The 15,531-nt window shown below is 34.5% G+C and overlaps 2 protein-coding genes across 2 annotated transcripts; one reads left to right on the forward strand and one right to left on the reverse strand.

Annotated features, from left to right (window-relative positions):
• Positions 1 to 4,018: 4,018 nt before the first annotated feature.
• Positions 4,019 to 5,309, reverse strand: LOC111418391 (regucalcin). Its single transcript, XM_023050927.2, has 4 exons — positions 5,041 to 5,309; positions 4,561 to 4,989; positions 4,329 to 4,504; positions 4,019 to 4,277 (listed from the first exon to the last, which is right to left on the reverse strand). The coding sequence occupies exons 1-4, from the start codon at positions 5,195 to 5,197 to the stop codon at positions 4,104 to 4,106; spliced, it is 936 nt and encodes a 311-aa protein (XP_022906695.2). The 5' UTR covers positions 5,198 to 5,309; the 3' UTR covers positions 4,019 to 4,103.
• A 315-nt stretch (positions 5,310 to 5,624) lies between these two features.
• Positions 5,625 to 7,130, forward strand: LOC111418390 (regucalcin-like). The gene is made up of 4 exons (XM_023050925.2): positions 5,625 to 5,900; positions 5,978 to 6,187; positions 6,241 to 6,456; positions 6,510 to 7,130. Exons 1-4 carry the CDS (start codon positions 5,747 to 5,749, stop codon positions 6,854 to 6,856), a joined length of 927 nt encoding a protein of 308 aa, XP_022906693.2. The 5' UTR covers positions 5,625 to 5,746; the 3' UTR covers positions 6,857 to 7,130.
• The last annotated feature ends 8,401 nt before the right edge of the window (positions 7,131 to 15,531 follow it).

A 15,531-nucleotide genomic window follows, 5' to 3' on the forward strand; every position in this document is an offset into this window, starting at 1 on the left:
AGATAACCATTCACTGATACAATCTGAGTTCTGTCCCGGATATAAGATGCAATCCAACAAAGGAAATTGCCATTAATTTCAAATTTTGCCAGCTTGTTCAGCAGAAGTTCATGATTCACTCGATCGAAAGCCTTGCTGAAATCAGTATAAATAACATCAACTTGGTATAGTTGTTCAAGTGAGTTAAGAATATAATCCGAGTATAGTGGCAAATTGCTCACGACCGAGTGACCAGCGTGAAACCCGTGTTGTCTGGGATCAATCATACTCTTAACAGTAAAAAATAAACGTTTATATACAAGCCTCTCGAAAACCTTACTGAACTGTGGCAAAAGAGATATTGGTCTGTAATTGGACGCATCATTACGGTTACCAGACTGGAATATTGGTATAACGTGAGCTTGCTTCCAGGCAGACGGAAAAACACAAGTACTTAAGGAGACGTTGTACAAAATAGTAAGGGGAACTGAAAGTGACTTGTAACAATTTTTTATCAAGAAACCAGGAATACCATCCGATCCCGGTCCCGTCAATCTCCCTCAGTGCCACCTCCACCTCCGCGCGATCAAAACATAAGGCTCCAGAACAACCCACAGAAATATCACAACAAGCCGGCCCAGCACCCGCCGAAGCAGTGAAAACTGAGCCAAAGCAATCTGAAAATAAAGAGCAAATGTCTTCACCGACCGTAGCAACAGAGTCACCCAGTGTCATCACCGCTGAAACACCACTTGCACCCCTCCTACGCCTAAGGAAAGACCAGAAGTGCTTAGGATTACTTGTAATATTTGATTCTGTACGTTGAATGTAGTTATTATAATCGGTATTAATAAGATGTTTAGCGCGACCCCTCAGCAATGAGAAAGACAAATAATCGATCCGGTTCCCATACCACTTCCACCTCCTGTGGGCCTTTTTCTTCTCACCGAGAACCCTTATAGTGCTAGGTGTAAACCACACTGGGTATCCCCCGGGTCGTTCTTTGAATTTAGGTACATGTTTTTCAATTGCGTACCTCAACTGAAAATAAAAAATATTCAAGAGACGTTCAATGCTGCCATGCCGCAGTTCAAAGGTCCAATTTATTGATGTCAAATATTGGTTAAGTTCATCAAAGTTTGCCCTACGATAGTTATATGTAACATTTGATTTATTATTCAAATTAGGTTGATTAATTGCTGTGCATGAAAATTCGAGGGTTGTGTGCGCTATGTCCTCATGAACCAATGGATTATCACTCAAAGATATGTTTGAGATCAGGGGAAAATTTGTTAAAATTAAATCAAAGTTATCAGTAGATTCCGGAATTTTATGTACAAAATTTATGCAAAATATGCGCATATATATGGAGTAAATATAAGAAAATATGCAAATTTCATATAAAAATATGCAAAGTTTATATTTTAACATGCATACATTTTGTACTACTGTTAAAATAGTATATTAATTTATATATAAAGTCGGTATTTTTTTAATAGGTTCAATTCAAAATAACATCTAAACATTTAAAAACTCTATTTTATTAAAATAATTTTTTATTTTAATAATACAAACTAAATACAACTAAATAAAATATATTTATAAACAGGCAACTACAAACTTCAGCATACATAAAAATCGATGTATATATAAATATTTAAATCCCTGCAGTAATGTTATATTTTTCAATGTTCTCAACTAAGAAGTTACATCGTCTATCAGACAGTATCTGTTTGTAGCTCGAGAAACTCCTCTCTACATCTACAGATGTTATGGGTGCATATTTAAAGTTACTAATTAAATTTGGCTCAATATTAATCTGATCGCTTAAATATCCACTAATTATTTTAGCCGCCTTTGATAACAATATATAACCGTGATTTTTTTCTAATACTTCATAAAACTTTTTATTAATAATTTGGCCTACTTTACCTAGACTTTACTTTTTTAACACCAGTCTCAAATTCCTCGATTAATCCAACAGACTCATTTAGTGACATTGCTTGCGTTTCTAAATTTAAAATAATCCTACTGACAAACTCATAATTACTTTGAATAAACACTAATTCTGAACCTAATGTCGCTTTTTTTAATAGTGCTTTGCATTTTTTAATTGCTTGATTATTTTCCTCCTCAAAATCCATGATTAATTCCTTTATAGACGTAAAATGTAAGGCATAAAATGTTGCAGCATTTAACCAGGTACCCCACCGTGTAATGACATGCTCTGGTGGTAGATTAACATTAGGCAATTTTTCCTTATATAATTGGATCCTGAGAGGAGACTTCAAAAATATTTTTTTTTACATTGCTAATTAACGCATTTACGTCTGGAAATTGATTCCTAATTTCCTCTGCTACTCTATTCAAACCATGAGCTAAGCACGTCACATGAATTAAATTGCAATACCTATCAGCAAGTTCGCAATATATCTTTCACAATAATCGGTAGTTTCGTCAACTATTAAATATACGTAGTGGTTTTTGACTACTTCTTTGATAGTCCTAATTATTTTAACATACTCTTCATTTACGTAGCCCTTGCGCAAAGTACTTTCATCCGGTACAATACGCCCAGAATACTGTTCTAAAAATTTTTTTAATTCAGGATTTTGCAATTTTTGAAATGGAATGTTGGCTGCCAAGAAGGTTTTGCATAATCCTGCATTAAATATTTGCTGCTCATTTTTGGTTGTTTCTGGTTGAATAGCTTGCTTCAAAGATTGTTGAGCCATTTTAGTTTGATTAAGTTGGTGAGTTTTTTTCTTATGTAAATCGGTAGCAACATGTTGCGTGATCTGAGATTTGCGGTCACAAGCAACCTGCAACAAAAGCTTAAGAGTAAGAAACAAACATTTTGGAATCGACTTTAGCCATACAAAGTTAATTTAATATAAAACCCATGGAATAAAATAGATTAAGAAAAGTATTCAAAATTACAACAACAATCTTAAGGATGACTTCAATAAAAGCGTGATTTAAATTACAGGTGTAAATAATGGAAACGTTCTCAGTTCTTTACTTGGTCAGTGGTTATAGGAGTATGTTTCCATTATTTACACCCGTAACTACAATTCAAACTGGTAGAATCGATTATAATTTTAATCTAGACTTTATAAACTGTAATTATTAGTTTTATTTAAATTTACATTGAAAAATATGACAAATATAAACTTACCGTTTTACCACATGCTTTACAAAACACATTTTCTTCTTGCAGAATAAGTTCAGGAATTCCTTTTATCCAAGACATCACCAAATAATTTTTCACCTTCGGCATTTTTGAAATACTTAAAAGTTTGTACAGCTTAAGATCGACTCGTAGAATGATGTGTTTTCAAACAAATTTAACTTCGTGGACATCATTTTTTATTGTAGACGCCAGCTACATAAAGACCCGCGTCGGGCCTAAGTCGCCAAAAACGACGGGCCCTCGATGAACGTGCGACGCCCAACAGTGCGTCGCGACGGTTGACCATAATATGAATTAAACCTCAAGTAATAAATAAGGAATCGACGTTGTAGTTTCAAAACTTATAATATTGTAAAATATATGAAAATATGTGAAAATATGCAATATATGCAAAAATATGCGAAAAACTTAGAAATATGCCAAATATGTAAAAATTAATAGGCGTCATTCAATTCCTATTCACGTAATTCGTCTAGATCCGAAAGCATTTAATCGTACTATCAGCAGTAAATAATATGCAATTTACATAAATTCCGGATTCTAGTTATCAGATACATGGAACATCTCTGTTATACCCACTCCGTTTGATTTTCTTCGTCATTCCCTGAGTAGGTTACGGTTTTACCACATGCCGTTATATATTCTCCTTGCCTAAGCCATCACTTCACTAAGTGCCAGCACAAATGTTTAAATTTTTGTGTTATATTTTACACAATCTTATCACACTACAATCTTTTTCATATATTTGTCCTTCACTTTTTGTTTTGTTTCAAATCTTTAAATATTTTGAAAGTCTGAATAAGAATAACGACACCATCAATGTGGCATCAATTGAGGAGTTATGGTACACAAACATTATTTTATGAATATTGTTTATTAACCCTTCTAAAAATCAATCATAATTGATTCTTTACTACATTAAACATCAAAATTATTTCAAATTATCTAAATTAACTTTGTAATTTGGAATCCCCCGAGCACCAGTTCCAGTAACCTTAAAAACTGCCCCAGCAGGTTCTTTTTGTTCTACACCTTTCACGGTTAATCGAGCACTGGTTACGTAGAGTTCATCTAAATTGGGTCCTCCAAAAGCTGCTGCAGTTATCTAAAAAAAAATAATCAATAAAAGAAAAATTAAAAGAAGATTACTTTTTACTTGTTTGCAAGGAAAAGTAAGCTTTTTAATTAATTCCGATGTATTTGGATTAACGTGTAATAAACAACCCCCATCAAAAACAGCAACCCATAAGTTTCCATCTGTATCAATGGTCATCCCATCGGGAACACCGGGAATTTTATGGGAATCCAAATCAAAAATCACCTTTCTATTGGCTAAAAAAAATAAATTAATCTAACAATAAGATATTTTAAACCTAAAATTAATTTACTTATAGTTCCTTTAACAATGTCATAATCGTATTGATCAACAGTTCTTTTTGGTGAATCAATATAATACATTTTCTTCAATTTGGTATTCCAAGCCAACCCGTTAGCAATGCTAACTTTCGATAAATGCTTTTTTACCTCCGCTTTTCCAATTAACGTGTACAAACTACCCATTTCCGGTTCTAATTTTCCAATTTCTGGCTCAGGTCCCATAGTTCCCGCCCATAATCTTCCAGCAGGATCAGCTTTACCATCGTTAAAACGATTCCCGCGATTTTCCGGTTCATTTTCAACTTCAATTAACGTTTCAATCTTCGATGGTTTTTCACTTACACCATCCCAGGTTATTACGGCTAATTTCCGACCTATACTAATTAAGAAAAGATCAGAGTGACCTTCAACTGGTACGAGTAAAGATACTGGTCCTCCTTCTGTAAATAAAGTTAATATAAGAAAATTATTGTTTGTTTTTGAATTCTTACCAATATAAGCTTGTGTGTGAGCGTTTGTTGCTGGAGTATATTTATGGACACTTTGTCCTAAGATGTCGACATAAAAAAGACTTTGGATGTATGGATCCCAATGAGGACCTTCACCTAAAGTTACTCTTTCAGTGACAACTTCGACTATTGGTGCCATTGCGAATAAAAAGATTCGAATGTTGTTTTATTTTTCGAAATTTGAGTTTTTATAGTACTTTTGTATCTCTTTTTAATTAACCCTTAAGGTCGTTCAATTTTCGGATATTGATAACATATTTTGGTTATAAAAGCTTTTTTAATAATGATTACGGAAAGATTTTAATTAAAATTTTAATTGATTCGTATTCAATTTTTAAAGAATCCATTAATATCGTTGATGATTGATTTAGAGAATTTCTAATTAAAATTTTAATGTTTTCTTTGTAACTTTAAATTAACTCGTAAACCTGAAGAAAATTCCATATTATTTCATCATTATGTAATTTTCCTTCACAACAATTTGATAAGCAATAATCTTATACAATAAAAAACAGTACAACTTGATAATGATGCCGTATTATCAAAGCAAATATGAAATAACATGTTTAGAAGTCTCCGTATCAACAACGCTAAATAACTCATTTAATAGTCAGTTAGCTTTCGTGGTGATCGCAATACGACGTGATTCATTCTTTGATTAATTCTCTTTCGATATTTGAAAAGAATCATGGTGATTGTTGAGCGTCTTTTAGGTACAACAGAATTGGGTGAAGGTCCCCATTGGGATGTTACCACTCAATGTCTTTATTACGTTGACATTTTCAGTAAATCTATCCATAAATATGACCCCGTTACGAAATTACATACTGAAGCGGTGTTAGGTGAGTTATCTTTAAAAAATGACCTTGATTCATAAAGTTATAGGCAACTTATCCACCAATTATTTTTATTTTCAAAGATAAAAGTCCTTCTTTTATAATACCAATTGAAGGTGAAAAAAATAAATTCCTTATCAGTCAAGAGAGAGATATTGTTGTTATAACATGGGATGGAGTTAGTAATAAAATATCTGATTTGAAAAAACTTGTTGAAGTTGATACAAATCCGGATGTTTTGGGAAATCGAATTAATGATGCTAAATGTGATGCATCTGGGAGACTTTGGGCTGGTATATATCGATTTAAAAAAGCTTCTTAAATAATTAAAAAAATAATTAATTAGGTACGATGGGTGCTGAAGAAGTTAAAGGTCATATTAAACCGGAAATGGGAACTTTGTACAGTTTTGATACTAAACGAGGTTTAAAAGGACATGTTAAAGGAATTGGTTGTTCGAATGGTTTATCTTGGAGCTTGGATAATACAAAAATGTATTACATCGACACCTTTCAAAGAGCTATTCATCAATATGATTTCGATCTTGAATCAGGAAACATAAGTACACTTGAAGTAACCTTAAAAAAATAATTAAAAAAAATATAATTTTTTAAGGTAACAAACAAGTAATTTTTTCTTTGGATGAAATGAAAATTGATGGTTACCCTGATGGTCAAACGATCGATGCTGATGGTAACATTTGGTTTGCAATTTTTGGCGGTCAAAAAGTTATTCAAATTGACCCGAGAAAGAAAAATACCATTATACAAATAATTGAGATTCCAGCAAAACAAGTAACTTCCGTTGCTTTTGGTGGAAAAAATTTAGACGAACTCTTTATTACGACTGCTTGTTTTGAAATTGACGGTGCAGTTCTTCCTCCGCCACAACACGGAGCTTTATACAGAGTTACTAATTTGGGAGTTAAAGGATTAAAAGCAGTTAATGCAAAAATTAATTAAACATTCTCTATGAACTTAAAATCTTTTTAATTTTTTTTCTAAAATTAATGATTTTTAAAAAAATGTTATAAATACAGTAATTAATAACTTTGTTTAAATGCTAATGGTTAAAATATTTAATTTTATTTTACAATTCTTTTTGACATTTTTAATTTGCCAATTTGGAAAACTTTTTCAATACCATTCGAAGTTACATTGAGTGCAGAACTGTTAATTGAGATGTTTAATGTATAAGTGGGATCCTAAGCTGAATAAAAATCGTTGTTATCATGTACATGCTTATCTTTTATTTGTACCTCTTGACTCAGCAACCTTATCAGAATATTGAAAAAAAATCTGAAAAGTCACAGGTGTAATTTTATTTATATGGGCACTTTCATATAACTTGCAATATACAGGGTGGTTCAGTTTTTAATCGGGAAACTTTACTAGAATGTAGTACTTGTGTCATTCTCAGAAAGCTTGGAAAAAAGGTTTACAAGTAATAAATTTGTGTAATTACTTTTCTAGGTTATATATTTATAGAAGAAAACATATGAGTATAACAAAACTTTTGTATTTTGAGAATATAATTAAATAATGAAAATAATGTTATATTTAGAGGTAACGGAGTTGAGAAGTGGTAACGGAGTTGACAAATAATTTAATTCCAAATGTTGTTCCTAACATCTTAACTATCAAACTTATTCCGAAGTCAACTCAATGGCACATCATCATCTGATGATGATGAATCTGTATATATAGCGCTATAATGCATAGGTGTTCTATACTCCATAGATCCCAAGTTATAGTGTAAGCAAAGCTTGCCGGGTTCCCAATACAGACATGTCAGTTCTCTGAAAGTAAGTCTATTCCTTCGTTTATTGATCCAGGTGACTTCATGAACTTTCATCGTACCTTGAAACGTAGGAATATTTTCTGGGGTCAGTTCGTCAATAATAGGGATTAGTTTTTCATCGATACGAAAGATTTTGATCCCTTTTATTGACTTTTGTAACACTTTTACTAATGTATCACAATCTGGTATGTCGATTCCTTGTGCGACTTTTGAGTCTGCTGTACGTTTGATACAGCCTCCAATACCATCAGGCGCTCCTTTTCCATGGCCACTTTCACTATAATGCCATCGAATTGTCTCTGCTTGTAATTTTTTGTGCAGGTGTGTGGCAATAAAATAAAACATCTTTCTGTTCTTATATTGGGTGGATGGTCCATCCGATAAGAAATTGATATGTCTTACCCTGGGAACAATCATTTTAATATCTTCAAAAACATATCCTAAGTGCACGTATATGGCTGAGCGGTCATGGCGAAGACTACTTGATACTGTACAGTATGAGATATGGTCTGTTGAGTTATTGTGTGGATGCTTGTAATATACAACTAAGGTATGAAGAGATATCTGAAGCTTTGAAGAGCCAAAGTGTGCAGATTGTACTTCTTCAGTATATTTACAGCAGTAATTTTCAGAAAAATCTATATGGATCAAGCTTTCATCAACAGACAGATTCTTTTTCACTGCATTTATACACCGATATTGATGAGATATATTCCTGAGGTGCAACATATGTGGGAATGGAATCGGGAAGTGTCGGCTGTCGTCGGTTAAGGAGTGGACGAGAGATAGGCCTGTGAGTCAGTCGGTCGCAGCTAAGAGAAGAAGACGTGCGCGCTTAACAGAAAACACGTTTGTGAATCGATATACATATAAGTAATATCAGAGACCATAACTGTTGAAATGCATAAAACAAGTTCATAGTTACAAAAGACATTACCTGGTTTTGTTTTGTTTTTATTCTTTTTTAATAACATTATAATTATAGTTACTGAGCGCGTGTTTTTTTTTTTATTTATTTCCCCAGCAGTCCTACAATTTGGGGGCGATATCTGACGTCAGTAAGACGTAAACAACACCTGCAAGACCACTGGCGGCGCGGCTCGACAAGGACGAAAACTAAGTTGCATGTTTATTTACGAATATTAAATTGCGAGAGGTTTCTGTATAAAAACTGCTTCGAAAATGAATACTTTGGGAAGCATTTTGCCGATCGAGCAGAACATTACAAAAGCCTCAACGAAGGCGATAAAAGCGTGTCATAAATTGATATTTGGGAACGATGGTGACCGTAATAATCGCAAGAGATTACGAGAATTTAGCAGATTTAATTTTTACGAAATTAAATTTACGAAACGGCGCTATGAAAGAGAAAATCGATCTTGCAAAGAACACTCTCACGCTGGGTGAACTAAATTCGATCTGTCAGGTTCTGAAAATCGATAACGACGCGAACGATAAAGAAGAATTAATCGGGATGCTCTGTAATAAGCTAACAAATCTGAAACTTTTGAAATGCGGAAGCGGCGCAACAAACGACGACGATGAAAGAGTACCGCTAACACAGAAAGACGACAAGAGTGAAGAGGCCGAAGATTTAGTAAATAACGACGAAGAAGAGCATGAAAGTGATGACGACGTGGCAGATTTTTCACGTACCAGTCGAAATAGCGGCAAAACAAACCAGAAGAAGACTGTACCAAAGTTCGTTTTGACGTTCAAAGACGTGGAAGACACCGTAAGTGTTTTTGACGGAAGTGACACTTGTTCGGTGGACAAATGGATGACGGAATTTGAAGAGACCGCCACATTGATGGGTTGGAATGACGTGGAGATGCTAATTTATGCGAAAAGACTATTAAAAGGCGAAGCTCTGTTATTTATAAAGTCGGAAAAAGGAATCTCAAATTAGAACTCCTTTAAGACTAAACTTCAGAGAGAATTTAGGAAAACAATTAACACAGCAGCGTTACACAAAATGTTATCGGCTAGAAAAAGGAAGAAAGAAGAGACTCTACAACAGTACTTATTGAAAATGAGAGAAATAGCAGCACAAGGAAATATCGAAGAGGACGCTCTCATCGAATACATAATTGACGGCATCGTAGATGACGAAATCAATAAAGCGATCCTATACGGAACACATTCCTTAAAAGAATTTAAAGAGAAATTGAAGCTTTACGCGAAAATGAAAGGTAAACAGGCAAAGGGAAATGATGATGGAAATTATAAGAGCAGCAAACAGAGGAAGCAGGATAACAAAAGAGAAGAGCGGTGTTTTAACTGTGGAAAGATAGGGCACGTTTCCCAGAACTGCCGCAATAGAGAAAGAGGTATGAAATGTTTCTCATGTAATGGATTCGGACATAATGCCAGAGACTGCAAGAATGGAACAAAGAGGACAGGTGAGAAACAAGAAGAGACAAAAAGGTCGTATGTAATTCATGAAACCAAACAACAATTACCAGGATATAAACAAATCAGATTAAACGACCACGTAATTCAAGCATTCATTGACACTGGAAGCGATTTAAATTTGTTAAAGGCCAGTAGTTATATTAGAATAGGAGCGCCTAAATTCCAAGAAAATACTATAACACTAAAAGGAATAGGAGACAACTCAGTCAAAACCTTGGGAAGATTCAATGGTCGAATTGTTGTGGATGAATGCGATTTTAGAACAGCTATACATATAGTATCTGACGACGCGATACCCATGGAATTGATTGTTGGAAAACCTATTTTGGAAAATGTTACATTGATGATTAACTCGGACGAAATCGAAGTGAGCAGTCGAGGAACACCGGTCGAAACCCAAAAGCACTCAGAGGAAAATGACATATTTCTCATAGATGTACAAGACTCTTTAGATGTAGGAGCACAAGCATATTACGAAGATGTAGCGAATATGATTGCAAAATATAAGCCGAAAGAAGTCATTACACCACCGTCAGACATACAGGTAAAGATTATCCTTCAAGATGACATACCGGTGTACCAGCCTCCAAGAAGATTATCAATTTCAGAGAAATACGAAGTCGAAAAACAGATCGAGGAATGGCTCAACACTGGTAAAATAAGACCAAGCACTTCAGATTATGCTAGTCCGATTGTCTTAGTCAAGAAAAAAGACGGAAGTACTCCAATTTGCATTGATTTCAGAAAGCTAAACCGAAAGATTATTAAAGACCGCTATCCACTTCCCGTGATCGAAGACGTTATTGACCAACTAACAGGATCAAGAATATTTACGACTTTGGACCTGAAAAATGGATTTTTTCACGTACCAGTCGCAGAAGATAGTATAAAATATACCTCGTTCGTAACTCCGAGTGGACAGTTTGAATTCTTGCGCATGCCGTTTGGGTTATGTAATTCGCCAGCAGTATTTCAACGATATGTCAATAATGTTTTCAGGGAGTTAATGAGAAAGGGAATAGTTATTATGTCAATGGATGACATTATAATACCAGCGGAAGATGTCGAATAAGCAATAAAAAGACTAGAAGAAGTTCTGGAAACAGCAAAGAAGTTTGGATTAGATTTCAAGTGGCAGAAATGTCAGTTTTTAAAGACTAAAGTGGAATATCTAGGACACGAAATAGAAAACGGAAGAGTGAAGCCTAACAAGCAGAAAGTAGCAGCCGTTGTAAATTTTCCAAAACCAGCTACAATGAAAAAGGTTCAGAGTTTCCTGGGATTGGCAGGCTATTTCCGCAAGTACATCAAAGACTACGCTTTGATTGCGAAACCACTAAGTGATCTTCTGAAAGGAAAAAAGAAATTTTCATTTGGACCGGAAGAGGAAGTTGCATTTAGAAAACTAAAGGAGATTTTAAGTACAGAACCAATATTGAAAATCTTTGATCATATCAAGGAAACTGAACTGCATGTAGACGCAAGCCAAGACGGATTCGGGGCAGTGTTATTGCAAAAGTGTCAAGAAGACGGAAGATTATATCCTGTTTACTACTGGAGTAGAAAGACAAATGATTCCCAGAAGAAATATCACAGCTATGAATTGGAGGTGCTGGCTGTCATAGAAGCTTTAAAGAGGTTCCGTGTGTATCTGCAGGGCATACACTTCAAAATCTTAACTGATTGTGCAGCATTTGCAGCTACAATGAACAAAAAAGACCTGTGCACGAGAGTCGCTAGATGGGCTTTATTGCTCGAAGAGTTTAACTATACCATTCAACATAGGCCAGGAAATCAAATGAAGCATTGTGACGCACTGAGTCGGAACCCAATAACAATGATAATACAAACAGAATTTCTAGAGCGATTGAAAAGGGCTCAACTACAGGACGAACATCTTAAGGCAGTTACGAAAATATTGGAAACTCAACCTTATGGGGATTATGAACTAAAAAATGGCATCTTGTATAAGAACAAAAATGGATGTGAACTACTAGTTGTCCCTACGATAATGCAACACCAAGTAATACGAAGTGCACATGACAATGGTCATTTCGCAGTGAAGAAAACAAAAGACTTTATCGAACGAGAATATTATATCGACAACCTAGAGGAGAAGATTCGAAAGTTAATTATGAACTGTGTACCATGTATACTTACCGAGAGGAAGATGGGTAAACAAGAAGGATACTTGAATTCAATAGAAAAGGGCGATGCTCCATTGCAGACCTATCATATAGACCATTTAGGTCCTATGACAAAGACAGGAAAAGGATATCAATATTTATTTGTAGTCATTGATTCTTTTACAAAATTCGTTTGGATACACCCAACAAAAACGACAGCAACAAAAGAAGTTCTTGAAAAACTAGAAAAGCAGAAAGAAATTTTTGGAAGTCCCAGGATGATTATTTCGGACAGAGGAGCTGCGTTTACCTCAAGGGATTTCAAAGACTATTGTGTTGACGAGAAAATAAAACATGTGAAAATCACAACTGGCGTACCACGAGGAAATGGACAGGTTGAGAGAGTCAATAGAGTAATCATACCAACGTTAACCAAATTATGCATCGAACAACCTGAAAATTGGTTTCGACATGTTAGAAAGTTGCAAGAGATCCTCAATAGTACATATCACCGGAGTATTGGTCGAACCCCATTTGAATTACTTTTTGGAGTAGAAATGAAAAGAAAAGACCAAATAAAGTTGAAAGAGATGGTAGAAGAAGAAATCATAAACTCATTTGTGAAAGAGAGAGAACACATGCAAATACAAGCGAAAGAGCAAATGAAAAAAGTTCAAGATGAAAATATGAAAACCTATAATAAGAAACGAAAACTAGCAAGGAACTATGAAGAAGGAGAATGGGTGGCCATCAAGAGGACACAATTCCAGAATACGTCAAAGTTACTGCCAAAGTTCCTAGGTCCTTATCGTGTCGTTAAGAAGATAGGTCCAGACCGGTATGAAGTAGACAGGATTGGAGATCATGCAGGACCACGGAAGACTACTACGAGTGTAGACAACATGAAACCTTGGGTCAGTATCAATCCGGATGAAGACGCATTTGGAGAAAATGACAGTCCAGATGAAGATACATTCGAGGTGAATGTCGGTCAGGATGGACGAGATGTGGGAATGGAGTCGGGAAGTGTCGGCTGTCGTCGGTTAAGGAGTGGACGAGAGATAGGCCTGTGAGTCAGTCGGTCGCAGCTAAGAGAAGAAGACGTGCGCGCTTAACAGAAAACACGTTTGTGAATCGATATACATATAAGTAATATCAGAGACCATAACTGTTGAAATGCATAAAACAAGTTCATAGTTACAAAAGACATTACCTGGTTTTGTTTTGTTTTTATTCTTTTTTAATAACATTAGCAGTCCTACACATATATCTCGGAATAGATTGTATCAATTCTGCAACTGCTTGGTGTTTCTCTACTGTTTGCTTTTCGTTCACTGTTCTTTTACAAAACTTTATTTTCCCCTTGACCACTACCTGTACCGATTTGTTAACCCATTTCATGTATGTCATTAATTCCTTTTTATTGTAGTGCAGAACGGTCACTGTATTTTTGTTGCACTTGACGCATTTGCGTTCGAGGCATTTTTCATTTTTGCATATATTAGCAGTTGAACAGCACATTTTTTGGACCACTTGAGATGGGGTGTTTTCTTTGATAATGTCTAAGATCCCTAGCTTATGCACCAAAAGATTCATGTTAGTGTGGGTAACACATAAACAAGTATCTCTTTGGCGTGCTGTAGGCTGCACAATCCAAAATGGTCTCATTCGACAAAATGTGGAGTAACCGATGCGCAATTTTGAGTATATTTTATTAAATTTTCTATGCAAATTCTGTAGGGAATCGTTCAAGTAGCGTTTTTGTTGTTTGTTTTTCTTGTATGTTATCGTGTCCTTTTTCCCAGGACAGAGTCTGCTGTTTTCGTCTTTTTCTAAATATGTACGAACTGTTTTTCTGAAGGAAATATTATTCAATGGGCGCTGTTTACTTATAGTACTATGTCCGATTTACGAGGCTTCCGAGTTTTACGTTTTTTATACTTTTGTATAAGTTTTTTCGCTTGTGCAATTTCTTTCTGGAGTACATTTACCTTGTTTTGGAGTTTATTATTTACATTTTTGGCCCTTAAAAGCACAGAACTTGATGGTGTAGAGTTGTGGTTCTTTAAAGCAGCTGCTTTTTTTGCTTGGTAATGTTTTTTACTATGTTCCCTCCATTTTTTCCTTTTATGTCTTTTATCTCGATCTGTTAACTGTGATGTCTTTTTTATTTTACCGCAGCTAACTCTGTGATGATACCGCTCTCTTTCCTTCAATTTAGCAATTTCACAAGCCTCAGGATCTTCTTTTCGTTGCGCTCTTAGTCTTCTCATAGCATCTCTCTTCTTTTGATTGCATAATTTCTTTTTCTTTGATGTTGTAACCGCTGTTTCACTTAAGGCCTTACCTATAATTTTTACCATCTAGCACAAAAGAATAATAAAAGGTAAAATCGAAATTACGCTCAAAATTAGATCTCGTCTAAAGCAAAAGAAACATGATGCATATAAATTTGGAAATTATAGCATTTGAGCGCTGTTCTATTTTTTTTTTTAGCTTAACTAAATATTGGATACATTGAAAATAAAATATTTACAGTTACATAATGCATTATAACTGTTAAATGTGACTGTAAATGTTCCTGCCTAACATTAGTAACGGAGATGAGAAAACGCGCTTTCAAAAATATTTAAAATTAAACTGAATTTGATTTTATGTTGATAGTTGCATACCGTGTTCGTATACTTTTTACTAATATACTTAATGTAATTACAGTAAGAAATCACTTAAACTTTACTTTTTATGACAGGTAACGGAGTTGAGAATCCGAATGGTCAGAAAAATATTTGTAGAAATCAATCAAAATCTTGAATATATTCAGCGTGTCAATTTAATATTTTTTGACAGTTATAGTGTCGTACTAATATCAACTTCCCTCTGCAGTGTTCACAATGAGCCGGGTAACCATCACGACACGAATATTTATATTAGAAGATGTGGTAACGGAGTTGAGATTAAAACGAGGGACTCAATATTTCCGAGATTAATTTAAAATCGATTTGTTAATTATCTCAAATAAAAAAAAACTGTAATAAAATAATATAATACTATTTTATTTCCGATTTATAGAAGTAGTTTTAGTTGTAATTTTACCAGAGGGACACCTGATTGTTTAATGAAGTGCAAACCAACTTTTATAAATTTTTAAGTTTTGCGTACATAAAATATTTGTTACTTTGATGTAACTTAATAAAGAGATACTAATGAGTCTCGCTACATTGCTTTTTGCTCGAATGAATGTAATTTGTTACGTTTATAAGATATGATATTAGAGGGACACTTTTTTTGCCCTTTTG

Source organism: Onthophagus taurus, chromosome 6, assembly GCF_036711975.1.
Source record: "Onthophagus taurus isolate NC chromosome 6, IU_Otau_3.0, whole genome shotgun sequence".
Lineage (NCBI taxonomy): Eukaryota > Metazoa > Arthropoda > Insecta > Coleoptera > Scarabaeidae > Onthophagus > Onthophagus taurus.

Bases quoted from the DNA above. Each gene is read 5' to 3' on its own strand.
- LOC111418390 (XM_023050925.2), top strand. From the start codon at position 5,747: ATGGTGATTGTTGAGCGTCTTTTAGGTACAACAGAATTGGGTGAAGGT. The intron at 5,901-5,977 runs GTGAGTTATCTT...TTATTTTCAAAG, and splicing joins ACATACTGAAGCGGTGTTAG to ATAAAAGTCCTTCTTTTATA. The intron at 6,457-6,509 runs GTACACTTGAAG...TAATTTTTTAAG, and splicing joins TCTTGAATCAGGAAACATAA to GTAACAAACAAGTAATTTTT.
- LOC111418391 (XM_023050927.2), bottom strand. From the start codon at position 5,197: ATGGCACCAATAGTCGAAGTTGTCACTGAAAGAGTAACTTTAGGTGAA. The intron at 4,990-5,040 runs GTAAGAATTCAA...CTTTATTTACAG, and splicing joins TCACACACAAGCTTATATTG to AAGGAGGACCAGTATCTTTA. The intron at 4,278-4,328 runs GTAAAAAGTAAT...ATTTTTTTTTAG, and splicing joins TTACTTTTCCTTGCAAACAA to ATAACTGCAGCAGCTTTTGG.